Source organism: Candidozyma pseudohaemuli (genome assembly GCF_003013735.1).
Source record: "Candidozyma pseudohaemuli strain B12108 chromosome Unknown scaffold00001, whole genome shotgun sequence".
Classification (NCBI taxonomy): domain Eukaryota; kingdom Fungi; phylum Ascomycota; class Pichiomycetes; order Serinales; family Metschnikowiaceae; genus Candidozyma; species Candidozyma pseudohaemuli.
In genome coordinates this window covers 2,655,464-2,680,166 of record NW_020194435.1, presented here as the reverse complement: position 1 = coordinate 2,680,166, position 24,703 = coordinate 2,655,464, and the positions used below count along the sequence as shown (strand labels likewise).

Genomic DNA, 24,703 nt, shown 5'->3' with positions numbered 1-24,703 from the left:
GCTTCATCAGAAGTTGTTGTTCTTGTTACCGTCGTTGTTAAACCTTTTCTTGAACAACCCTTCTTTCTTGTACTTGCGATATTGCTTGAGAAGACTGCGGTCTAATTTGCGTCTTCCGCCAGCCTTCGCCGTAGTATTTTGCTGCTTGTCTGTGGGAGCCGCGGTGGACTGCTTTCTGTAAAACGATTTTGATTCACTCATCGTCTCCCTGAACTCATTGACCTCCTTCACCTTTGACTCAAACTGCGACTCCTTCTTTTTGACTTTATCATTTTCCTTGTTCTCCCAGTTCTTGAATCCGTCAAACGACTTATCACCTCCGAATGGAACGTTTCCATATGATTTCCCACGTGGATACATGTCCCAGAGGAAGTCGTTATCGAGATTATGCATGAGGGGGTTCGACACGAACATGCCGGTGATAGATTCCTTTAAAGGATGCTCGGGCACTCTGACCAACGAGTTTGTGTTGTAATCCACTTTGAATTCGAGAATATTGTTAGCAGGCTCGAAGTTGCTGGTTGGCTGCCTCTCTTGAGGCTTTGAGTTCTCCTCCTGAAGGTCAGGGAACTCGTGATGCTTATGACGAACAAACCTGGAAGGCACTTCAAATTTGTACAGAAATTTGTTTGATGGATCGATCTGAGGCCTAACAGGTAGATCTCTCATGTATACCTTGGCATAGAACTGGTCCAAAGGCATATCAAGAATCTCCTTCGGAGGTTTTGGAAGCTTATCAAAAGATACAAATTTGCTATTTTGATCAGCAGATGACGAATCTTGCTTCTTTTTTGAATGAGCTTTAGTCTTTTGAGCACGAGGAACCTCTGAGTTGCCACGATTTGCGAATGGACTCGGCATAGGCTTCTTGGATATGGCCTCCTCGCCTCCTTCACCGTCGGATTTTTTGGATGAATATCTTACCAGACCTAGCTGGGGCTTTAAACTGGCGTATCTTCGAAAAGGCTGGCTTGCGAGCCCAGCGATAGTACGTGATGTTAGCGGAAAAGACATGGTGGCTGACTCACTGTGGTTAGCTAGTCATTAGTTTTTCTGTTTCTGGCGTCGCCGAATCACGTGCATCTCGAGAAACCTGTTCACCAGGACTCTCCGACCCCGGAATCGGTGACTTCGGTGGTCAATAAATCACCACAGGGCTTTTAAGATCAGTGGTAAGTTTTCGTTTTTGAAGAGAACTAGTTGCTGAATGCTCGTTTGTGATATATATGTTTTGTTGGATCAAAGCAGACTTCGCAGAATTCCAAGAATGTAGAGAAAAATGAGAAAACTGTAGGCACGAACCCAGATTCGGCATCAAGAAAAACCAGGAAATTGCAAAACAGCTACATTTGGGGCTCACTCAATCAATAAAATTTGTGTTGATTTCAACATCTAATCCTTCGATATAAACAGACCTTTTTATCAAGTACATAGTTGTTATGGATTCTAACCTCACCTCCATGTCTCCTTCATACCCTCGCAGCCAAGCAGAGGTCAAAATAGCAACACCAGGAATAAGATTATGCTAGATGGCGTCATTTCTGACGGCGAACCTAAACAGGCTGACCTAACGAAGTCCGAAGAATACACGCTGGGTGACAATGAAACTCGTCTCATCCCCACCCCATTGGCGTTTTTGCACCCATTGTCTCAGTTGCTTCCTTGCGATACTCCCCAACAAAACAAATCATGAACACACTTGTGGGGTTGGGTCTAGGCTCAATGACGAGCGGGAGGTCAGCCATTGAAGCGTCACATGAACCTTGTACATTTAGCTCCCAGACAAAGCACGAGAGACCAGTCTTCTCGAGGTATTAACCTTCTATGACAACGCCATCAGCCCAAATTAGCTTCCTTCACAATAATGACTATCTTTGAGCTCCTTGCTTTCTCTCTTTGGCTATCAAGGATTGCGCTCATTTCCGACCTCCAGGTAAGATACCCTTATCTATGCGCTTACACATCCAACTGTACACATGTGTCTATCCACCACGCCAGATCTCAACAGCCTAAATACAGTAAATCTGATCCCTCCTCTATCTCTCCTGCCCTTATCAATTCTATCACCTACAATGACGCCATTGCACTAGTCCACCCACGTTGGCAGCCACAGTGCGCCTGCGCAGTCGGTGGAAAAACGTTATGGTGAAAGTGCACTTACGCAACAACATCTCCAAGTTACTCATGTCTGTGCACAGAGAAAAGGTCGAGCTCTCCTCGTTGCCTCATACGTTTGACGGCCCAGTGCCATTGGCGATCATTGGCGGTACAGGTCTCTACGACTTGCCCAACCTCAAGCCTATCGCAAGACTCACCGTGTCGACACCATGGGGGTTCCCATCTGCTCCAATTACCATCTCGCAGACGGAGAAGGGTGACCATGTGGCCTTCTTGGCTCGTCACGGCTCCCACCATGACTTGTTGCCATCGGACGTTCCTTCCAGAGCCAACATCGCTGCTTTGAAGAAAATCGGTGTCAAGGCTATTATTGCCTTCTCTGCCGTGGGCTCTTTGCAGCAGGAGATCAAACCAAGAGACTTTGTGGTGCCCACTCAGATCATTGACAGAACCAAGGGTATTCGTCCAGCCACGTTCTTTGAAAAGGGCTTTGTGGCTCATGCCATGTTCGGCGAGCCTTTCGACTTGAAGCTCAACAAGATCGTCACCGACGCTATCCCCCTGCTGGGCTTTTTGGAAGGTTTCGACACTGACGCCACGCCTGTGCTCCACAGCAAGGAGCACACCAACAAGGGCGAGGACTTGACGGTCGTTTGCATGGAGGGCCCCCAATTCAGTACCAGAGCCGAATCTAGAATCTACCGTAGCTGGGGCGGCTCTGTGATCAACATGTCTGTGTTGCCTGAGGCCAAGTTGGCTCGTGAGGCTGAGATTGCCTATCAGATGATCTGCATGTCGACCGACTACGACTCGTGGAACGAGAGTGAGGAGCCTGTTACAGTGGAGACTGTTGTGGGCAACTTGAAGGCCAACTCAGCCAATGCCACCCGTGTTGCTGCGACCTTGGTTGATGTGATTTCCGAGGAATTGAGAACCGGTGCCGCCGGTTTGAGCAAGGACCTCGAGGGCACTATGAAGTATGCCGTGAGCACCAGCCCACATGGTGTGAAGAAGGAGTTGCTTGAGAAGATGCACTACTTGTTCCCAGGCTACTGGCCTTTGAACTAGAGCAAAAATTGATAGAAAGGAGACGCCGTTGCTAGATAATACGTAGGCCTCGAAGGAGTAATATTGGATCAATGGGTGCGAAGAGCAGTACGCCGATCCATTCCACGGATCGTACATTTTTCAATGATCCCCCCTCTCCCGGGCTTTCTCATAGATTTCAGCTCTCTGTCTCAGATCTGAACCTTACAGAGTCAACCCGCAAACATGTAACCCACAGTGTATGTACCCCTGAGGTCACGGTGAACCGGTGTGTGTTTTTCAGCATTCATGGAACCCCAGCGAGCCTTGACTCCGCTCTGACGTCAGCGACTAGTCGTCAATGTGTGGCGGAGAAGCTTCGAGAATAGAGAAATCAAAGAACGGGCTAGACAAGCCGAAATCCCCCCATTACCCCAGAATTCCAGTGGAATCGGGACAATTCCAAATCTTCTCCTGAATGAGCCACAGAGCAGCACCAGCAGCAAAGATAGCAACAAGCCCCGCTGATGTAATGATCCCCTCTGTGCGTTATCAGGCTGCAGCGGGCATTCCTAATATACTTGAAAAATTATTAGCAGATTGTGCCTATTCCAAGAAATACACCCAAAGAATTTCTCTTCCGCAACCTTCCACTGTCAAATCGTCAATAGGAGGTGTGGCCCTTTTCGGAAGATTCTCAGATAATGTGGGGTTACTCCGAGGTGCCGACAGGAGGGCACCCTGCAAAGCGGATTGTACGATAAACCGTGCATTGTTTCCCGCGAAAAAAACAGGGTGGGTCTATGCCTGGTCCCCACACTGCCTGGTACTTAAGCAGGCCGTGCCCACCCTTATTTTTCCTTTCTGGCTTTGGCACCTCACAAATCAACTTTCGACTTTCTGGTTTCACCGAATTCCTAATTTTCGAGAGAAGCAGTCATCGCCAGCAAGGCCCTGACGCGCACGTGATTACTCCTGACTCTGGCCATCTATCCAAGCCATCCCTCTGCTCAATACCTCATCCGCCACCCTACCACACAAAACCATGTCATTGAGAACATTGGGCCTCAACTCCACCCTCAACAGAATCTTTGCTAAATCGGCCGACAATGCGAAGTCCGTCGAGACCGTGCTCAGCTTCCGCAAGCACCCCCAGGAGTCGCTAGCCAAGATCATCACCAGGTGTGACAAGGAGATGGGGGGTCTGTCCACCGTCAACTTCGACATTGACGCCGCCTCCGGTGCTGGTCACTTCCACGGCTATCTCAACCTCGACTTGCCCAAGGGCAACCCGGAGATCACCCGCCTGGGTTACGCCATGTTCCGCACCCGGGACCAAAAGGAGTCGTGGTTCTCCGGTGACTCGTACTGGGACTGGTCCCAGTTCAGTTCCCTTGTGCTCAGAGTTAAGGGCGACCGCAGAAAGTATTTGGTGAATATCCAAGCGAACACTCCCTTGGTGACTGACTTGTTCCAACATAGGCTCTTTTTGCACCACCCAGGCGAGTGGGAAACTGTGGTGATCCCATTGAACGACTTTGTCATGACCAATTGGGGCATCATCCAGGACGGATCCGAGCTTAACAAGTCAGAGGTAAAGACTGTTGGCGTCGGTTTGTTGGACAAGCAGTACGGTCCCTACAGTTTGAAGGTTGACTGGGTCAAGGTTATGACCGGTGCTGAAGTTGAGAAGGTTACCGACATGTCTCGTGCGGAACGCTTGGCCTTAGATCAGCACAATAAAGAAGAAAACCGCAAGGACATGGAAACAAACATGCCAACGGGGAACGGCGGTAGCGCTCTCAACACTCACAAGTACGATGAGCCCAAGAGCACCGTTATCTAAGCTCCCCACATTGTTGTTTCATCTCCGATTTTAAAGTTACAGGAATGTCCATCGACCTGCTGCGGCGCAACAGGCACAATTGATTTCCCCTGAAGCTGGCACCACCCACCAGTTGGGCTTTCGTGTCGGTCTTACATATCTATTCATTATACGGTACCTACTTTGGGCTTTGTCTGCTGTTTTCACAAGCTCTGCGTAACCCCTAAAATCTCCACATATAGCCCAAATACATGGCAGATTTTTTTCACCCTTTCCCCTCTGTGTATCTATCATTGATAAGCGTTCTCCACACTTGAGTCCCCTCTTTGACTGCAAGGGCGAGCCCTCAAGTCAAGCACGTGACCCAAGGCGAATGTGACAAAAGGTTACCCGGCACAACCACTTCGCGGTGCCCATAATTTTTCGAGACAAAAAATTTTCATTTTTTTTCTCTATCACTATCGATTATCAAAAATGGCAAGAGGCCCGTATGTCACATCTACCCTTCGATTTGAAGGCAGATAACAAGACAAATCAAAGGTTTAAGTTCGGCTGAACTGGAACCAGAAAATACCGCATGTTCTTAGAACTGTCAGTCGGTCTCCAGCCAGACTATGTCTGGCCCGGAAGGGAGCCTTGTCTTGATAATCGGTTGTTGGTCGCAGTCAGAAATGATGCAACGAGATGAGATGAAAGGAATGGTGATGGAACGCTAGCTCTATCCAATTTCTTTTTTCGTTCCAGTTGAGTTCATCGTTGTCCTTAGGGGAACCTCTGGCCTTTTGTCTGCAACCGCACCGATTTATCTGCCGTAGAAAACATCTATACTAACAGTTCAGAAAGAAGCACCTTAAGAGATTGGCAGCTCCATCCCACTGGATGTTGGACAAATTGTCCGGCACCTACGCCCCAAGAGCCTCTGCTGGCCCTCACAAGTTGAGAGAGTGTTTGCCTTTGATCGTTTTCTTGAGAAACAGATTGAAGTACGCTTTGAACGGTAGAGAGGTCAAGGCTATCTTGATGCAGGAGCACGTTAAGGTTGACGGTAAGGTCAGAACCGACTCCACCTACCCAGCTGGTTTCATGGATGTAATCACCTTGGAGGCCACCAACGAGAACTTCAGATTGGTGTACGATGTCAAGGGTAGATTCACTGTCCACAGAATCACCGCTGAGGAGGCTTCTTACAAGCTCGGTAAGGTCAAGAAGATCGCTTTGGGTAAGAGAGGTGTTCCATACGTTGTCACCCACGACGGTAGAACCATCAGATATCCAGACCCATTGATCAGAGCTAACGACACTGTCAAGATTGACTTGGCTACCGGTAAGATTACCGAGTTCATCAAGTTCGACACTGGTAAGTTGGTCATGGTCACTGGTGGTAAGAACATGGGTAGAGTTGGTGTTATCACCCACAGAGAGAAGCACGAGGGTGGTTTCGACTTGGTCCACATCAAGGACGCTTTGGAGAACACTTTCGTTACCAGATTGACTAACGTCTTCGTCATTGGTGACGAGGCTGGTAAGTCCCACATCTCTTTGCCAAAGGGTAAGGGTATTAAGTTGTCTATCACCGAGGAGCGTGACAGAAGAAGAGCCCAGCTGGGTTTGTAAGCATATGTAATATAGAACGAATTATTTGGAAAGAGTTGTAGATCGAGGCTATGATTGTTAGCGAAAAAATCTCAAACCGAAATTTTAGGCGCTCGACCGATTTTTTTAAGGTTGGGCAGGTAGATCAACGGAATTGCACGCTACTGGCCAACCTTAATGTCGTTTGTGAAATTTATCGATGTTTTTTGAAATTCAGCCTCGAATTACATTTTCCACCTCGTGGGGTTCAAGATCCAACGCAAAGTCCGGCTCCGCGCACTAGATTGATTCAAAGACAATACGTCATTTTCTCTCTGTCATGACTTCCAGATACAGAGTTGAATATGCTTTGAAGAAGCATAAGAGAGACGAATTCATTGAGTGGATCAAATCGCTTTTAGCAGTGCCATTTGTGCTCCATGCTGATTTGGAAAACTATGAGGAAATCTATTCAATACAAAAGGAGGCGGACAAGTTCCTCGAAAAGCACGAGCAGACTCTCGCCAAAACGTGCAAAGAGAGATATATGGAAGTGTTCATGGATGTCGAGAAATTGATCGATAGCACCCGCTATTTGGATAGCTTCCACAGTGACGAAGGCATCTCTCGCTCCAGGTTACGGCAATTGGTTCCTTCTGTGGGAAGATTTTTCACAAGATTGCCATTGAAGGAGGCCTTTGAGATTGAGGATTCCAAGAAGCTGATTTCCAGAAGACGCCTTGTGTCTCCTTCTTTCAATGACGTGAGATCCATCCTCAACACGGCTCAGGTTCTAGCACTTACTTCACAGGCTGAAGAGGATTCAAGGTTGAAACTCATCACCTTTGATGGTGACGTGACGCTTTATGACGATGGTAAGTCTCTTTTACAATCTTCTCCTTTGGTGGACTGTCTAGTTGAGCTTTTGGCTCACGATATCTATGTCGCAGTTGTTACTGCGGCAGGGTATCCTGGAGAGTCAGGCGCTTTGGAATATCATAAGAGATTGCCTGGCCTCATTGAAGTTTTGAAAACAACGGACCAGCTTACAGACAAGCAAAAGAGCAACTTCTTGGTCATGGGTGGTGAGTCGAACTACTTATTCCGTTTTGACGTTGCAAAGGGAGGTTTGCAGTTTATCGAGGCCGATGAATGGTATCTCCCCCTCATGAGGGCCTGGGACGCTGACAAGATCGTGCACATCATGAACGCATCCTTTGACCACTTGGTGCACTTGCGGAAGAAGTTCTCGTTGGATGACGAGAACAAAACTACGATCATCAGAAAGGAGCGCTCCCTTGGCATCATCCCAGTCAATGGCTACAAAATTCTGCGTGAGACACTTGAAGAAATTGTGCTTTCTCTCCTGACTCGATTGCACGACATTCTCTACGGTGCCAGTCCAGCTTTGCCAGATGAAAGCCACCACTTCACATCTGTGGTTGCAGGTAACAACGGCAGCGATTTGCGAGTGTGTGCTTTCAACGGTGGCGCAGATGTCTGGGTGGACATTGGAGATAAATCGCTTGGAGTTGAGGCTTTGCAGCATTACTTATGCAAGGACTCGGATATGCCTGTTATCTCCAAGAGCGAGTCCTTGCACATTGGCGATCAATTCGCATCAGTGGGTGCAAACGACTTCAAAGCTAGACTCAGTGCTTGTACTGTTTGGATTGCCAGCCCGAAGGAAACTGAAGAAATTCTTTTCCACCTCATCGAATTTTTGACTGGCGAATCTACGTTGGCAAATTAAGCCACAATGGCTCGCGAACAATCGGGTGTACCGTTGGTGCAATACAAAAAATGCGTTATGGTCGGAGATACAGGGCTTCACATGCGGCACAGTAAATCCTTTATTTCACTTCTTGGTTCGCCACAATCCCTTTTCTACACTTCCAATTGAGTTATGGCACCCCGTTCTAAGTTCTTTGACCCGGCCACTGGCCCCTTTTATGACCCTAAAAAGGATAGGAGAGTTGCCATCGTGACAGGTGGTAACTCAGGTATCGGTTGGTACACCGTTTTACACCTCTACCTTCACGGTTTCATTGTCTACGTTGCTGGCAGAACTGAAAGTAAGGTCGTAAAGGCTATTGAAGACATCAAGGCAGAGGCTGAAAAGCGTGTCGAGGCTTACACGGACGACGAAAAGTCAACGAGGTTTTTGGGTTCGCTTACATTCATCCATTTCGACTGCTGTGACTTGTCGTCTGTTACTGCTTGTGCTGACAAATTCAGTCAGAAAGAGGACAAGCTTCACGTTCTCATCAACAATGCCGGATTGATGGCTGTTCCTTACGAGGAGACCAAGGATGGATACGAGATCCAGTATCAGGTGAACTTTGTTGCTCCATTCTTGTTCACCATCAAGCTCTTGCCAAAGTTGAAGGCTGCTGAAGTAGATGGTTCCCCAAGATTGGTGATGCTACTGTCAGTCGGCCACACGTCCACACCAAAGTGTTACGATCCTTCTGACAAGATCAAGTGTACCCCTAACTTCTTGTTCACATGGATTAGATATGGAGTAGCGAAGACTGCGGACATTCATTTCACCACCAAGATGGCGGAGCTTTATCCTCAGATCACTTCGTTGTCCGTGCACCCTGGTGTCATTGTTGAAACCGAGCTCTTCAACCACTGGAAGAATTTGCCATTGCTTGGCTGGTTCTACAAAGGTAGCACTGTTGTCATTGATAAGACCATTGGTGTGAAGAGTGAGGAGGGCAGCTTGGCTTCCCTTAGAGCTGCCTTGGACCCTGAGGTCGTGAAGGAGAACGGTGGCTACTTAGAGACCGGCGGCGTTAAGACGAAGCCTTCGAAGATTGCTCAGCAGCAGAAGTACATCGACAGGACCTGGGACTATAATGTGGAGGAGCTCAAGAAGAAGGGTTTCTTGACTGACTCAGACATTTAAGATTATGATAAACACTGAAACGAACATTCCAATATATGACTAGAGATTTTACTGTGACTTTCTGTAAATTGCTTCATCTTTTTATTCTTTTTTGTAGGTGTCTCAACCCTGTCACAATCTTGTCGCAGCTTCGAAAATGTCTCGAACTAGCGACATAGTGTAGCTGCGAAATAAGAGTTGTGGATCGAGAACCACGACTGATAACCACAACCTTTTACCAAAAACCCTCACTTACCTTTCACAATCCAACCTATACCTACAGGGCACTCATTCCTGAAAAACGCCTTGCGAATTAAGCTCGGGTCTCAATATTTCTGCTGACAGAGCTGTCAAAACCAGATCTGCTAAACAGCCAAAAGAGACCTTCCCAAATCTTCGCCCAACGAGCAAAACATCCTAGAACTGGTCCATTTATTAAACAAGTGTTTTAAAATCTACATATAATTCCATTTTGCATGACCGTGGAACTATCACAGGAGCAGGTCTCAATGACCTCTGAGAGGCTTGGGCAAGATGATGCCTTCCATGAAGATTTCCCAGGTATCACCAGCACTTCACACGAGTACGAGCTTAATCTGCTGGAGTCTCTCACATTCCTTTATAACTTGTTGTATGACGACAAGTCCACGTTGACCAAAGCGGACATCCTCAGCATACTAAATTCTCTCAAGGAGCGGGAGAACGAGCTAAAGTTTTCCTTCGACGAGGTTTGGGGCTATATGAATATCCAAGGCGTATGGATGCCTCCAAGTCTCCGAAACAAATTCTACAGTGAAAGATCGAGAGTTGGTAGTCAACTGTGGTTCAGAAACAAGCCCACTTCCAGGCAAGATGCCATGAACGTAAGTACAACAGCTATTTTTCCTTCGACACAACTAACACCTCAAGAACGTTAATCTACTATCTTACCACACCAAAACGGATTTTTTCAAATTCAAGAATTTCTTCAGCAAGTTGAAGAATCACATAACGCATTTCCAGCTCCGGAATCTAGTCATTTGTGGAGAAAATCTTCAGAATGGAATATTTTATCCATCGTCATATTACCACGACAATAATCTTAATGTTGTGTCTCTGGAGAATGCAATCTCGCATCAAAGTCTGGATACCTTCCACAGTTTTTTTAAGATAAATCGTCTAATGCCCGACGACGAGATACTATCCTCCCAGGCGATGAAGCTAGATTGCCTAATAGATTCAAGGAAACTCCCTCTCAATGCAAATAGTCGAATTGCTTCCTGTGCATGTTCCAACAGACTATTGGTTAACGGAACCTTTGAAGGTGGCTATATTTTACTGGACATTTCTGATCCCAAAGACACCAGACTTTTGGGAGAATATACCCTTACAGGCTCTGCAGACGGTATTACCAATCACATATGCATAAGCAAAGATGACACAGAGCTTCTTATAGCCTCTAACGACAAATATCTCAGAATTATTGACAATGAGACCGGAACGAAAAAGTCTAGTTGCAGACTACCGCTTGCTATAAACTGTCTGGCGAGCAACCCAAGAAACCAAGCTGAGTTCATAATGACTGGAGATGATTCCCGTGCATTCATAATGGACAAGCGAACTCTTCGACACGATTCATTCGAACCTTGCGTTCTGTTCACAGGCCACAAGGACTACGGGTTTGGATGCGATTGGTCTCCATTAGATGAGAATCTTTTACTTACAGGTAACCAAGATGGGACAGTCAGACTATGGGATAGGAGAAATCCTCAAGAAAACCTCTACTGCTGGAGCAGTTCATTGGGGTCGCAAGCGTCCGTTGTTCTGGACGATTTCTCAGGCGGGCCAGTGAGAAATTGCAAGTTCAGTCACTACGGAACTCATGTTATATGGGCCGAGAGCTTAGACCATGTTGGCGTTGTGCAAGTGTCTGACTTGAAGAAAGAAAACGAGGAGGTACACTCCAGGGTTCAGTCGATCGACTTCATCGGCAAGTGTATTGGCCTCAACGTATGTCCTGTGGATTCAGGAAAAGGCGAAGAACTAATCATCGGTATAAATGATTGTCCCCTTGGAGGCGTGTTGAAATACCTGCTCGAAGCTACCGACAAGCCATTAGACTTTGATTTGATGTTTTAGACATATAGATGAACTTTGAATAATGATCACCACATATCATCCACATTTTCAGACACCTGTAGCTGCCCACCGACCTCTTTTAGTAGGCTATCAAGCTTGGCCACCTTTTCAGAGGTCTTAGTGATCGTTCCAAGAACTCTCACCTTATTTCTAGCTTTACCAATGGCTTGTTCGTACAACTCCACCTCCTTGTCACCGTTGGTAGTCGGGATATCACTCACAAGCTCCTTAAGCTGTTTGAGATGGTTTTGAACCGCTTTTGAGTCATCCTTGCTCCAGATCTCAATGAGTCCATGAATGTACCCTACCACCAAGAACCTCTGGAAACCGGTTTGTAGACCGTAGGCTTTACCCTCTAAATGATTGTCTTTCACGGACTTTTCCTGACCTTCAGTATATCCCTCCTCGTAATACTTCTCTTCAAGATCCAAAACGCCATCTAGCGTGATATCAGCCATTCTGTGGGGTATGTGGTTGTGAGATCTCGAGATGAGCGATGCGAGTTATACCCAGTACTCAGTAACTACATCACCTTACACCAAGCAAATGGCCGACGATGAGGAGAATGGCATAGAGTATTACGGCCGTAAGAAAGCTCACAAGGAGATCCTCAATGGCTATGACTCAGACTCCGAGGGGTATGGCGAAAGCGATTCCGAGAAGGAAGATAAGGAACCAAGTGAAGATGAGAAGAAGGACGAGGAAAAAGAAGACGATGACGATGACGACATGTTTGCTAGTGACAAGGAAGAGTCTAAGCCGGCACAGTCGTCAGGATTTGACATCGACGAGTTTGAGAGAGAGCAGGGTCTAGGACAGTATGACAAGGAGCGGGTACTGGAGGACGAGGAACATGTTGACGAGGGCCAGGCAGGCATTGATGTCCAAGAACGACAAATGAACTACCACAATAACATTGAGGCATTGGACGGAGCCGTCGAGAAGCCAAAAGATGACGTTCAGATTGAAGCTTTCAACCTTCGAGAGGAAGCCGACCAGGGAATTCTCGACAAAGACTTGAATTACATCCCAAAGAATGAAGACGAGGAGACAGAAGAGGCTTGGCTAGCAGACATCAAGAGCTCCGATATAGAGAATGCCAAAAAAGCACAGCTAAAGAGAGAAGCAGGCTTCAAGACAAAGACCACAAGGCCCACTGGAGTGCTACTATCTCTAGTGATCAACTTGCTAGAGCCGTCTGAGACACCTTTAGAAGCCCTAGCGAGGCTCTCACCAAAAAAGAAGAAAGGCAAGCGCCAGCCGGCTCTGGAGGACGAGAAGCTACGAAAGAAGAAAGTTTATGATATCACTGGAGCTTGTGATGAGCTCATGAACGAAAAAGGCATAGCACAAGCGCTTGAGATGAGTAGGGAAGAGCTTATGCGCCATTATAAACAGGAGACCGGGGAAGAGTTTGTCATAGACAGGGGAATCAAGCGAAAGGCTGATTCTCTTAAAGAAGAACCGGACGACTATGGGCCTAAAGAATGGGAGTTTAGGTGGAATGGGGAAGAACAGATACACGGCCCTTATTCTGCCTATGAGATGAACTATTGGAAAGAGTCCTACTTCAATGAAGATGTGGAAGTCCGAAAGACAGGTGAAACTACTTTCAGGCGAATGAATGGCGATGATTTCTAAAAATCATCATTTATTTCTCGGATAAATAATTTTGAATAGGAAACAGGATTTCACGGGCCACATCGGAGATTACGGACCAGCTTGTATCGCACTTCCAACGGATCTTGGGACTTAGGATATCCAGGGCATACGTTCTTGTTATAAGTCCAAGTTTGACCAATGTAGAAAGCTGAGTGTTGATGTCAACAGAGGGATTCAATGTGAAGGTGGCAAACTCGTGCTCCTTTCTCGCTATCTCACGTTCACTCAAGTCATGGTACAAGTTCATGAGCTCCAGGTTATTCTGGTTGAAGGACTTTGCCTCGTTTCTGTAAATGACTGAAAGTATGGCTTTGAGTCTCTCCAAATCAAAGAATGCAGCTGAAAGTAGTCGGGAGTCGATCTGGCTTTTTGTTATGGAGGACTTTTGTGGCGAGGCTCTCGGCTTTTTCTTGAGCAGCTTTAAGCGGGAGAAGTGCTGTAGATCCAATTTTTGATCCACATAGGATGCCAAGTATGATGCAATTAAGATGAACTTAGAGTGATAAGGCAAGTCAGCTACGGCTGAACCTTCGGATTCGCCTTCCTGCTCCTGCGTCGCATAGCTTTCGACAGAGCTGCTCGTTATAATGTTGTCGGTGTACAATTGATTTCTTAGGTCACGGTAGATCTTGAGAATCTCATGAGGTTGATAGCGACCGTCTCGCACTGGCTCCTCGAATTTAGGCCAGACCTTCTCACAGAGGTTGAGAAGAAGGGACACATCAGATCCGGTGAAGTCAAAGAAGAGATCCACGACGAGTTTGGAGAAAACAGACCAAAACTCTCGGCTTGCATCAGCACTAACGTCTGGCAACAGATATAGCTGCTTTTCTTGTAGGATTATAGTGAGATCCTCTCTGCTATAAGTCTTGAAATGAACTCGAGGGACGCCGAATGTCAGTATAACCTTTGGGATATCGTGTGATATGATGTAGATGATGCTGAGGTTCTTGATGGTTGACTGTTCGTGTAGTCTAAGAAAAGCTGCAAACAAGTCGTCCGTGGGATCACAACATTCGTCAAATCTTTCGAGAACCAATGTATGTGGCTCGTTGTAGTTGGTTTCGGTGAAGAATTGCTCCAACAACATGAGGAAATAGGCAAAGTTTTCACAGAGCACCGATGGTCTTGCAGCCTCAAGGCCTTTGTACATATACTTCTGTTTGTATTCATTAAGATCCACGCCACTATCATTTTTGATTCCCATCAAGCATTTTTGAAGTAAGATTTTGTGGGTGAGACACCTGTCACAATCAATCACCGTCTTATTGACTCGTAGCTGATCTAGGTGTTTGAGGACAGTGTGTGTCTTGCCAGAAGCTTTATAGCCAGAAACAATTAGATTTGAGGACGATGTTTGGACATCACCGGTGACAAATGCTCTTAGTAGCAGCAATTCGTCATCTCGGCCTTGAACGGTGATATTTGAGATGGGCATCAATAGAGTACGATGCAGCTAAACGCGGTGGTATGAAGATGGGTGCGAATCTACTGAGTAGTGTTGATAAATATGCTATGCGAATTGTTCTATATGAAAAGATATTAAATAAGCTCTTCCACGAAATCTCTGAGCATTTTGAAACCGTAATGGGTGGACACGTTCTCAAAAGTTTTGAGTCGCTTTTCAAGTTGCCCAAACTCGACTGTCTCGATCCACTTGCCTGAACACTTGCAGTACTCACTCATGTTCTCGCCCTTTATCTTGTGGCACTTGTCACACTGGTAGTCCTGGGTCAAGTACTTGGCGACGATCATGTTGAGCTGGCGAATCAATTCCTCTTCCAAGAATATCTTGTTGTACAGCTTCCGACAGTTTGGACATGACCAGATCTCTTTCTCATCATCTCTGCAGAAGTCAATGTCGCTCAAAAAGTTACAGTAATCGCAAATGATAGTGGACACTTTCATCGACGCACTAGGGTTCACAAATAAACTTTCTGGGCTGAATTCTCTGACATCAATAGCTGCAAGAAGGTCGCGTCTCAACATTCTTACCTCGGTATTCCTCTTCGACGATAATCCAATGATTGCACAGAGGAATTTTACCAACTCAAGAATAGGGTTCTTCAACTCGAGGTAGGAACCAGGATGGTTAGGGAACTCGTATTCATGCTTCATTTCAGGGTTCAAGATAGACTCATTCTGACGGCGGTAAAGTTTCTCGATTCTCCGTAACAAGGGCTTTCTGAAGACCTCAATAATTTCACTGGTCTGAAAGTTTTCTGAGTCCTCTTCTTCCTCCTCGGCAGCTGTATCCTGCTTATGTTGACCTTTGAGGACGTGAGCTAATTGTGTGATTCGTTGAGTTCCCTTCTGAGTACCTCCAAGAAGCGTCTCACTCTTATGCTTCACAAGAGCATCCAAAAAGATGAATAGCCAATCATCAAAATCGTTCTGGAATATGACCGGCAAAAACTTCTTGATATGCCATCTGCTTCTCGGAGTTAACGTTTGAACGTCATCATTAGTGATTGTGGTACAACAACGTCCAGCGTAATTGTACTCATCTAACCAGACTAAGACGTCCCAGTAACGAACGATTCTCAAATCAAGGAAGTTGAACAATGGTTTGGATCTGGTTGCATTTACCAAATACTGGCCAAATGCGTAGGAATTTTCGACGGAAATCTTCGTTGTCTGAATGATGATCTTGTATCGGGAAGCAAAGACAATATTGACGTTCATTCTCTTGAACTCTCCGACAAGTTGCAACAAAGCTTTCGATGTGAGATTGTGGATATGATTATGCAAAGTGAAATCATAGAGCTTTGAATTGGACAGATGCACCCATGAGATTAATGTATTCATCATTGCATCAGCATTTGCGTTGTTCCTCACTGCGTCGTCCCACCAATTTTTCACCATTGTTTTAAGAATTGTCAAAGCAGCTGGGGAGAACGCGTCCTGTGCCATCGTGGAGCCGTTGTGATCACCTCCCACAAGCGAGGTGTCGGAAAGGTCAGTCCCTTCTGCTTCGTTAATCAAGGAACTCGTGAGGATGGAATTAATTGTCAAAGTGCCGACTTCAATTTCCAAGGAGGCAGTTTCGTAAATTTCAGGATTGTTGATGGGCGCAAACTCATGGTTGCTAACATTTCCAACTCTGTCGTTCTCAAATCCACCCTGATCAGGATAAGGATTTTTGGACCACCAAAGCACAACGTTGTTTTCAGTCAAGCGTCTTGCAAACTCGATATCGATAAGATATCCCATCTTCTCGACTTGCAAGTTACAGAGTGGTACCATGCCGTAGTTAGATAACGAGATCATGTTCTTGAGCCATGACGCAACCAAGAAGAAGTGATTCATAATCCTCTTCGTAATGAGAAATTGCCAACTGAGTGCTGGCAAAGACACCTCGCTCACTTGCATTCTGATGGTGGGGAAATTAATGCTTGGATCAAGTAGTCCCAATACCTTATCACAATAAGGAGATTGAATTGTAAGCAAGGCTTTATTGCTTCTGCTTTCTTGGAAACCTCTTAATGACTTGTTAAGCTTCTTGTAAACAGCGGCAGGCGTATGATAGTATGTCGTCTCAAACTTCATTTCGGGTTTGTAATCGATGATATTGTAGAGTTTGGCAACCTTATCCTTCTTTGCCTGGTAGACCTCTTTGTATACCTTTTCAAGGTTTACTGGCAACTCTTGGGCTCCACTTGATGGTTTGAGAATCATGATCGATGCATTGTCATCCCAAGAATTGAATAAAGCGAAGAACTCATAGCTGTTTGTCATAATATGTAAAACATAAATGATTTCCATATTGAACCTCTTCAAGTACGCTTCCTGTTCAACCTTTATCAAATCCTTCATACCGAATCCATTCTTCAAGCACTTACCAAGAGCGCCCACTTTGGTATCATCGAAACGAACGGAATGGCCCAAATCTATGATTGCCCGATCGATTGTGTCAACTTCAGATTCATAAATTCCCAAAACCCTGGAGTCGTGAAGTATACTATCGACATTGCTCATTTCGTCATTGTATGTCTTCTCAGACATCGTGAGCTTGTAAAGATATTTGCTATCATGACCATTTGGTAAAATAGCATTTGACTTCTCGATGCTCACATGAGGAATGATGAAATGCTCCGGAAGCTTCGTTTTGAAAGAAACGTATACTTTCTTTGGAATGTGGAAAAGGAATGAGTGTACCTTGCCACTGGAAATGACAAAAGCTCTAATAGCTCCGGGGTTCAGAGCATCTGGCTTATACTCAAGAATTTCCCAGTCTGTGCCAGCCACAGACGCAGCCTGTTTCCGAAACATGTTACCAACAGATGAACGATGTGACGATTCGGAATTATCACCAAATAGCTTTCTCCTGCGCTCTCTGTTTTTAGCTTGCATCAGCCATTTCGCTTTCTGGTAACTCAAAAAGCCAGCGTAGTCTTCTGTCATTGAAGGACAAGGAGCATTTAATATGGCATTGTTTCTTTCCTCCTCTTCAATTTGTTGAGCTTGCAAAGCTTGAGCATGCCGTCTCTTTCGAACAGTTACCTTGCCAATCTTCGATCGAGGGTTGCCTTCGTCAAGCTCACCAAAATCTTCCATGTCCTTGATTGCCTTCGTTTTCAAATCATTCGGAGTAGTGGTCTGAAAGAAAGTTCCAAGTGAAGATTGCTTTTTCTTGTCAGCCATGATTCTGATTCGCTTTTGTAACCAATCTGGGTGGGCAACTCTTGGAACAGGGTTAACCACATCTTGCAAAGCTGCCGGAATAGTAATAATCTTCTGCACCACCGAGGCAAGTCTCTCTTTGTAATACTCCCAGTCAATGACGGAACGTGGACTGAACTCCTTAAGGTTTTGGTCTTTTAGCCACTTCTTGAGATAATGCTCCTTCTTTTCAGATGAGAAGATAGAAACGGGAATTGCTCTATCGGTGACGGGACTTCCAAAGGGCTTGGCGCTGATAATGTATTTACAGGCGAGACCAGCATCCTTCACCATTTCTTCACCCAAAAACTCACCCAACCTTATTGCAGTTGTAATTGAAGTAGACTTTTGGCCACTATAAGCCGACAAAGGTTTACTCATACTTCTGTTTTCGCAAATGAGCTCAATCAAATCTTCGTCCTCGAGCATTCCTCCTTTTGTATCAAGAACATCCAACCAATTATTTGCCACCGTTGCCACGGCTTTGTAGCAGTTATCTAAGGTATCACCTTCCAAGAAAAGCTTGAAAATGTCTGACTGGAAGTTTTTAATGAGCTGAAGTTCACCTCTTCTTTTGAGCTCGAACCCTTTCAATTCAGCAAGCGAGCCATCATGGTTGAAAACAGCATACCTTTTCTTCAAGCCTTTGCCTTCTTCTTTCGATGTTGGCAATACCATAGCCTTATATGGACCATCGACCTCAAAAAAGATGGAGTTCTCCGATTTGGTCTCATACTTGAATGTGTCTTTGTCAACTAACTCTTGATACTGATGGTTCGTGAAGCGCTGATGAACCAAATAATTCAACATCGAACAGGGATATTCAAGGAAAATCAGTTTCCCGTCCTTGCATTTCAAACTGAAGTTCTCGGGGAATGATTTTGGCAAGATACACCAAATACCGTCAGTGTCCAATTCAAGCGGTCTTCCGATTCGCTCAACCAAGGAACGAGCCATCTGAATAATGGTTGCACCGGTGAGACAAGTGATACCCGCCATCTCCATGGAATACCATCTTGAACCCTTTCTCATGACGTAACCATAGAACGAATTAAGAATAACTTTGTGAGCAAGCTGAAGAGAATCATACAAAACCACCATTTTCTTTGCCTCATCTTTGGAAATTGCATCTTTGCACTTTCCAGTCTTTCCCTTCCAGACCTTAGCCAATGTTTTAAATTCGTAACGACGATCTCTGAAGTTTCGAACCGTGTTAACATAGAAGGGGTTCTCACGTTGACAAACAATGGCCTCTCTCGTGATGGTTTTGGTCTGCTTGATTCTGTTGTACACCTTTCTCGAGTAGTCGGACACTCTTTTCTTGATTAACAGAGCTTGCTCCGCGTATGGAAGTTCATCAAAGGTACGCTCAGGAAGCCATGGTCTAGCACCAGGAAATGATTCGTTTTGTAGGCCTCGCTTCATCATTCCATATTCATTCATTTCAGCAGGGAAAAACTCACCACGCCATGCCCAAGGAAGTCTTCTATCACATGTTTTGCCTGGTCTATTGAAGTCACATGCGGCACAATCTTCCTCTGTCTTGATGGAGTCCGGCTGCAATCTGTTGGAGGTCATGATATTTGGGTACATTGAGGCAACGTCAACGTGATAGATCAATGGATTTTCGGTTCGTTTTGGATTATTCTTGAGCTCCTCAAGTTGGCTTTTTATCTGATCATAGATTTCCTCGAAGTTCTCGACATCATCGAGAGATTTACCATTCTCGACTTCAACACAAAATTTAATGGAATTCCTGAGGTCGTGAAGTAGTTCGTCGATTGCATCGGGCTTCACATTGAAGTCAGTGGCAATGTCACTTCTGAAGACACCAGCTTCAAGAGACTCCACATGACCTCCGACGTAGGTTTCTGATTCGAGAAGGTGACCTTCGTAGAAACGCTCAATAGGATCGGTGTACTTGTTGGGTAGAAGGATGTCTTTCTCGTATGCCTGAACCATCAACAACATTTCACAAAGAGTACCAGTACCCTTTCTTAAGACCTCGTCAGGATTGAGTGGAATAATGGTGCACAAGGAGAAGATAAACGGATGCACATACTTGAAATAAAGATAATATGTTGCCACGGCATCGGAGACGGAATATTCAGATAGCAATTGAGGCTTCTCAATGGCATATGGGTACATCAATTCAGGATCCAACTCAGTAGGGTTGTAACCCAACTTAGCTGTGGTGACAGCTTTCAAACCTTGAGACCCTTGAGGCAAGTAGGAGTCACGCTTGACCCAGCGAAAACAATCCATATGGACACAGTACTTTGACTTGTACTCGTCGTCATTGTCTTTTGCAAATCCGATTTCCTCAAACATGTCAAGCCCGTGAAAGTTGGATCTATTCTCGACAAAAGGCCAATCGAAGAAATCACCGTTAAACGTTGCAATGACGGTAGGACGAACATCTCTGATATGCTCGTAAAAGCGTAGAAGAACATGTTTCTCGTCTGGCTCGTTAAAGATGGTAAATTCACCAGGGTATTCAGGCTTCGGAGTGTATTCGAAGTCCTCGATATCCTCAGAGATGATTTCACGGTTGGTTATAAGAAAACCCTCCCCATCAATCATATAAGAAATCATCATAATCTGATCTGTTCTCGAATCTGGAAATTTAAGGGGAGCCTTTGTGGTCTCAATATCGAATGCCATGACCACAGGATCGGCGAATGCAATTAAATCGGTGTCCTCCTCGAGTGTGACAACACCGTGCTTGGCGAAGACATTGTACCATTTACCAACACGAGTCGCCTTGTCGATTGAGACTCTGACATGATAAGGCACATCATACTCTCGAATGTCGTCGATGTACGTCAAAGGGTCAGCAGCGGATCCTTCACTCTTATTGAACTCTTTGTTTGTTTGATAACCTGTTTGACCTCCATCAATATTGTTGGAGTTGTTGAAGTTGAGGATCTGAAACACGTCTCTCCGGTCGCTGTTTTTCTGGTTCTCTTTGATGACTGGACCGAGGAGACGTCTGGCGCCTAGAAGGTCTGTGACGTTGTGGAAAGTAAGTCTGATAACAGTTCGTTGCAAGCCAACAAGATGATTGGGTAAGTTGAGATCATCCTTGACTTCTCTGGAGACAGACTTGACATTGAATTGTTCCAAGAATCTCTTCAATGACTCTTCCACTTCCGCCTCTTTGCCAGGCGAGACTAAAAGAAAAAAGTAGGGATCATATTGGATTGTCGCTTTGAATGAGCCACCTTCAGCGTCCAAGAAATAGTAGTCAACACCTGAATAGCCCGGAGCGTAGTCTTCAGTGGGCACGGTGGTTGAATGCATGTTTATGAGCCAGCCCTTTCTGGGTTTGTTGCCGTCCTGTTCTCCATGGTCAAATCTCTCAAACCCCATAAGGGCATCCATGTCGTCAATCTTTTCGACGAGCTCTCTCTTTGATATGGCATCAGTCAATAAGGGATTGGGTTTCTGTGGTTCCGACTGATCTTTGGATACCTTGTACTCTGTGACAACGCTTTTTGTCAGTTGAGAGTTCTTCACAAACCTCGCAGAGGTTGACCCCTTGAATTGAGAGGGTCTGGACATTGTGAAGACTGGCAGAGTATGTGTGGGTCAGAGAATCAAAAGTAAACTTGATACAGGGTGGTATGCATTGCGATGGCACATCTATACACGCGTTGTGAGACGCGAACGAAAGCGTACAGGTACAACAACCAGACGACGCTCCCTCACTCAAACCTCAGTCAGGTGACCGTTGTGGAGTTAACGAGACATGAATAAAATAATCAAGAATTGGATCACCACAGCGTAAAGGAAAAGAAATTGAACTCTAAGTCTTCTTTGGCTGTTTGTGATGGTCTGTGTAGCGGTCTCAGCAACGCCAAGCGGCAACACCAAAAACTTCAAGGACCTCATTAAAAACAAGGACAAGCTTCCAACAACGTATGCTAATACCGAGTAGTAAAGCAACCACGAATTACCCACGAGGTTCTTCCAGCACAACAAAAGGGTGATAGCGACGTATTTATAGCCACTGAAACTGACGAGATCCCACAAAGAGCTTTGGGTCGAGCAATTCAAAAGATAGAGTCCGACTTTGAAAATCAAGATGTCGAGAAATGAGCAGGCAAGCGTTTGGGATGCGAGATATCCAAAAAGCTCAGGATGGAACTCGCCCTTCAATCCCGAAATCGAGGACCAAAGAAGAATGTATGTGATGAAGGACATCAAAGGGATGTACAAGTCTGGAGCGTTGACATCTTCCGATGGTGGCGCATAGGTTGATCCGGCGCTAGCGTTTGGAGTAGGATCCGTCTGGGTGATACGGGCCCAATTCTTTTGGCGGTAAGGGAAGAGTATTAGGATTATCTTGTTGAGCACGTATGAGTTACTCACATTGAAGTAAAACTTCAACTCACCAGCCACAGGAATGTAGCTTCCGAAGTTCTGCTGGATGTAATCATTTGACTGGCCCAAGCTGCTTTTGGCAAACTGGGCAGCCATGGAGGCGGTTGGATCGGAGAAGAAGCTCGCGTAGGGGCCTGAGTTTGCTTGATTTTGCTGGAATTGACCACCTTGACCAGCAAACTGAGCACCAGCATGTTGTTGGCCAAACTGCTGATTGGTAAATTGTTGTTGACCAGCGAATTGCTGCTGACCGCCAAACTGCTGGCCTGAGAATTGCTGGAATTGCTGTTGTTGTGGCTGTTGATGTTGTTGCTGAGGCGAATAGCCTACATGTTGGGGTTGGGGATGACGCAAAGTCTGCTGTTGAGGAATGACATCGTCAACATAGGCGTAGGGGTTTGACATGGGTAGCAGTGAACTTGTATGAATACTTGACAGATCTAAACAGTGAGGTTTGCGAGTCGTGTCTGGTACATAACGCCCTCAGTGGCTGTACCTGCTTTTGGGACTACACTGAGTGCTATGAAAGTTTAGTGATTTACCATTCTAAAAAACTTTGCTTCGAAGAACCTCTGTCCCTTTCGGACCGTGGTAAACATGAGGTTCAACTTTCCATTTGGCGGAGCAGTGTGCCAAGGCACTCTCGCTACATTCCCGTTTATTTCGCAACCATGAGTTGACATAGTCTATTACAATCTGGCACTGACATCGATGGGTGCAGCTTTACGAGATTTCTCGGCATCCTCGTCATATTTAGTCGCTTCGCCAAAACGATCGTAGGTGTTGTAGCCCCAATTGGTGGTCTTGTAAAAAGTCTTCCTGTCGTAAGCATTGAGTTCCTTGCCGTCTCTGAGTCTAGTGACAAGATCCGGATTAGAAATGAAGTACCTGGAGAAACCGACCATAGTTCTGCCGTCCTCAGTATCATCCAAAAGCTGCTTAAACTTGGGGGCGTCATACGTGTAGTTACCTGCTTTCATAACGACACCCTTCCACACATTCTTCACGAAATCGTTGTTACCAGCGATATCCTTCTCATCCACGTCGAAGATACCCGAAACTCTGGGCTCCACGATTGAGACGTAAGCGAGCGGTTTGCCAGCATCTGCTCTCTTTTGTAACTCATGCAAAAAGTGAGAATAAATAGTGATTGGATGGTCTTCATCCTTCTGCGCCTTGATACCATATACGGTGGCCCAAGGCGAGATCCTGACTGCAAGTCTATGAGAGCCAATCTCGTTCGACAATCTATCGATAACACTCAAGATGAAACGCGCTCTGTTCTCAATTGAACCGCCGTATTTGTCAGTTCTCTGGTTGGCAGAAGGAGCGAAGAATTGGTTGAAAAGATAGCCATGGGCACAGTGAAACTCCACATAGTCGAAGCCAGCTTCCACCGCCAAACGGCCTGCCTTCAGGTATTCCTCAATTAGATCATCGACTTCCTCTGTGGTGTAAGCCTCGATCTCGTTGCCGGCCTTCTTGGCAACCTTCTCCAGTCTCTCATGATCGTACAAAGCAGAGGGGCCCTTGAGCTTTTCGCCTTCCCTCTTGTTTTGAAATGGGTCTGCCACACGGCCCAATCCCCAAAGTTGAACCGTCACAAAGGACTTATTCTCGTGGATCTTGTCGGTGACTTTCTTCCATTCTCTAGCATGTTTCTCGGTGTAGATACCTGGGACGAACGCATAAGATCCGGTCTTCTTGGTTGGCAACGTTCCCTCGACCGTGACCAAGGTGCCAGGATACTTCGAACGTTCGTCGTAATATTGAAGCTGAAGATCAGAAGGAGAATGATCTGGCAAAGCTCTGAATCTTGTGGATGGAGCGAAAACAATTCGGTTGGAGAGCTCGTTGTTGCCAACCTTCAAAGGTTTGAAAATAACGGTGTCGTCTAATGGTCTGGCGACTACTGGAGATGGCATTGCAAAATGTGGTGGAAATTTTCAAGTCTCGGCAACCGGAACGCTTATGTACCCCAGCTGTGGATTCTATGTGCAAAGCGGTATTATGACGTTGGGTTATCCGCAGTAACGTTTGTCATCCTCCACTGAGCCGCAGTAAACGGTGGGACTTAGCACGTTGAATGTTATCATTGGAGCGCACCCCACCTTTGAAAAGTCGGAGATAGGAAAAAGTGAAGCGAGCTTTAGCTTTTTTCCACGAATTTTGCGGTAAATAGATGCAGGGGTTGTTGAATTGTGCCAAGAGCATTCTGCCATTGAAATCTTGTAACTCGCTTGCAAATAGCCTTTCTCACTTTGTGTCTGGGATGCATGCCAATGGTGGGAAGATCTGAGCGAGTAGTTAATGTGGAATCTTGCATGCCCACTCACTTATAATGAGGCAAGAATCATGGATCTTTGAGAGATTTTTTTTTTTTTTTTCTTTTTTTTTGTCGCTTAATTCTTCACCCAAATCGAATCGTTTCATTTTAAATC

The 24,703-nt window shown here is 45.7% G+C and overlaps 12 protein-coding genes across 12 annotated transcripts; 7 read left to right on the top strand and 5 right to left on the bottom strand.

The window, feature by feature from the left end:
- Positions 1-6: 6 nt before the first annotated feature.
- C7M61_001210 (uncharacterized protein) lies at positions 7-1,014 on the bottom strand (the record flags this gene model as incomplete). The annotated part of the gene is made up of 1 exon (XM_024856627.1): positions 7-1,014. The coding sequence occupies one exon, from the start codon at positions 1,012-1,014 to the stop codon at positions 7-9; it is 1,008 nt and encodes a 335-aa protein (XP_024716226.1).
- Positions 1,015-2,184: 1,170 nt separating this feature from the next.
- MEU1 (S-methyl-5-thioadenosine phosphorylase) lies at positions 2,185-3,186 on the top strand (the record flags this gene model as incomplete). Its single annotated transcript, XM_024856626.1, has 1 exon — positions 2,185-3,186. One exon carries the CDS (start codon positions 2,185-2,187, stop codon positions 3,184-3,186), a length of 1,002 nt encoding a protein of 333 aa, XP_024716225.1.
- A 1,003-nt stretch (positions 3,187-4,189) lies between these two features.
- Positions 4,190-6,583, top strand: C7M61_001208 (40S ribosomal eS4 domain-containing protein; the record flags this gene model as incomplete). Its single annotated transcript, XM_024856625.1, has 2 exons — positions 4,190-4,981; positions 5,804-6,583. 2 exons carry the CDS (start codon positions 4,190-4,192, stop codon positions 6,581-6,583), a joined length of 1,572 nt encoding a protein of 523 aa, XP_024716224.1.
- Positions 6,584-6,881: 298 nt separating this feature from the next.
- ISN1 (IMP 5'-nucleotidase) lies at positions 6,882-8,294 on the top strand (the record flags this gene model as incomplete). Its single annotated transcript, XM_024856624.1, has 1 exon — positions 6,882-8,294. One exon carries the CDS (start codon positions 6,882-6,884, stop codon positions 8,292-8,294), a length of 1,413 nt encoding a protein of 470 aa, XP_024716223.1.
- A 153-nt stretch (positions 8,295-8,447) lies between these two features.
- Positions 8,448-9,455, top strand: C7M61_001206 (uncharacterized protein; the record flags this gene model as incomplete). Its single annotated transcript, XM_024856623.1, has 1 exon — positions 8,448-9,455. The coding sequence occupies one exon, from the start codon at positions 8,448-8,450 to the stop codon at positions 9,453-9,455; it is 1,008 nt and encodes a 335-aa protein (XP_024716222.1).
- A 455-nt stretch (positions 9,456-9,910) lies between these two features.
- On the top strand, positions 9,911-10,351 carry C7M61_001205 (uncharacterized protein; the record flags this gene model as incomplete). Its single annotated transcript, XM_024856622.1, has 1 exon — positions 9,911-10,351. One exon carries the CDS (start codon positions 9,911-9,913, stop codon positions 10,349-10,351), a length of 441 nt encoding a protein of 146 aa, XP_024716221.1.
- A 244-nt stretch (positions 10,352-10,595) lies between these two features.
- On the top strand, positions 10,596-11,552 carry C7M61_001204 (uncharacterized protein; the record flags this gene model as incomplete). Its single annotated transcript, XM_024856621.1, has 1 exon — positions 10,596-11,552. One exon carries the CDS (start codon positions 10,596-10,598, stop codon positions 11,550-11,552), a length of 957 nt encoding a protein of 318 aa, XP_024716220.1.
- A 26-nt stretch (positions 11,553-11,578) lies between these two features.
- C7M61_001203 (ribosome biosynthesis protein) lies at positions 11,579-12,010 on the bottom strand (the record flags this gene model as incomplete). Its single annotated transcript, XM_024856620.1, has 1 exon — positions 11,579-12,010. One exon carries the CDS (start codon positions 12,008-12,010, stop codon positions 11,579-11,581), a length of 432 nt encoding a protein of 143 aa, XP_024716219.1.
- A 31-nt stretch (positions 12,011-12,041) lies between these two features.
- Positions 12,042-13,193, top strand: C7M61_001202 (U5 snRNP complex subunit; the record flags this gene model as incomplete). Its single annotated transcript, XM_024856619.1, has 1 exon — positions 12,042-13,193. The coding sequence occupies one exon, from the start codon at positions 12,042-12,044 to the stop codon at positions 13,191-13,193; it is 1,152 nt and encodes a 383-aa protein (XP_024716218.1).
- A 69-nt stretch (positions 13,194-13,262) lies between these two features.
- On the bottom strand, positions 13,263-21,440 carry POL2 (DNA polymerase epsilon catalytic subunit; the record flags this gene model as incomplete). The annotated part of the gene is made up of 3 exons (XM_024856618.1): positions 13,263-13,296; positions 13,325-14,618; positions 14,798-21,440. 3 exons carry the CDS (start codon positions 21,438-21,440, stop codon positions 13,263-13,265), a joined length of 7,971 nt encoding a protein of 2,656 aa, XP_024716217.1.
- Positions 21,441-21,617: 177 nt separating this feature from the next.
- Positions 21,618-22,667, bottom strand: C7M61_001200 (protein transporter YIF1; the record flags this gene model as incomplete). The annotated part of the gene is made up of 1 exon (XM_024856617.1): positions 21,618-22,667. One exon carries the CDS (start codon positions 22,665-22,667, stop codon positions 21,618-21,620), a length of 1,050 nt encoding a protein of 349 aa, XP_024716216.1.
- A 284-nt stretch (positions 22,668-22,951) lies between these two features.
- Positions 22,952-24,187, bottom strand: C7M61_001199 (alkene reductase; the record flags this gene model as incomplete). Its single annotated transcript, XM_024856616.1, has 1 exon — positions 22,952-24,187. The coding sequence occupies one exon, from the start codon at positions 24,185-24,187 to the stop codon at positions 22,952-22,954; it is 1,236 nt and encodes a 411-aa protein (XP_024716215.1).
- Positions 24,188-24,703: the final 516 nt, after the last annotated feature.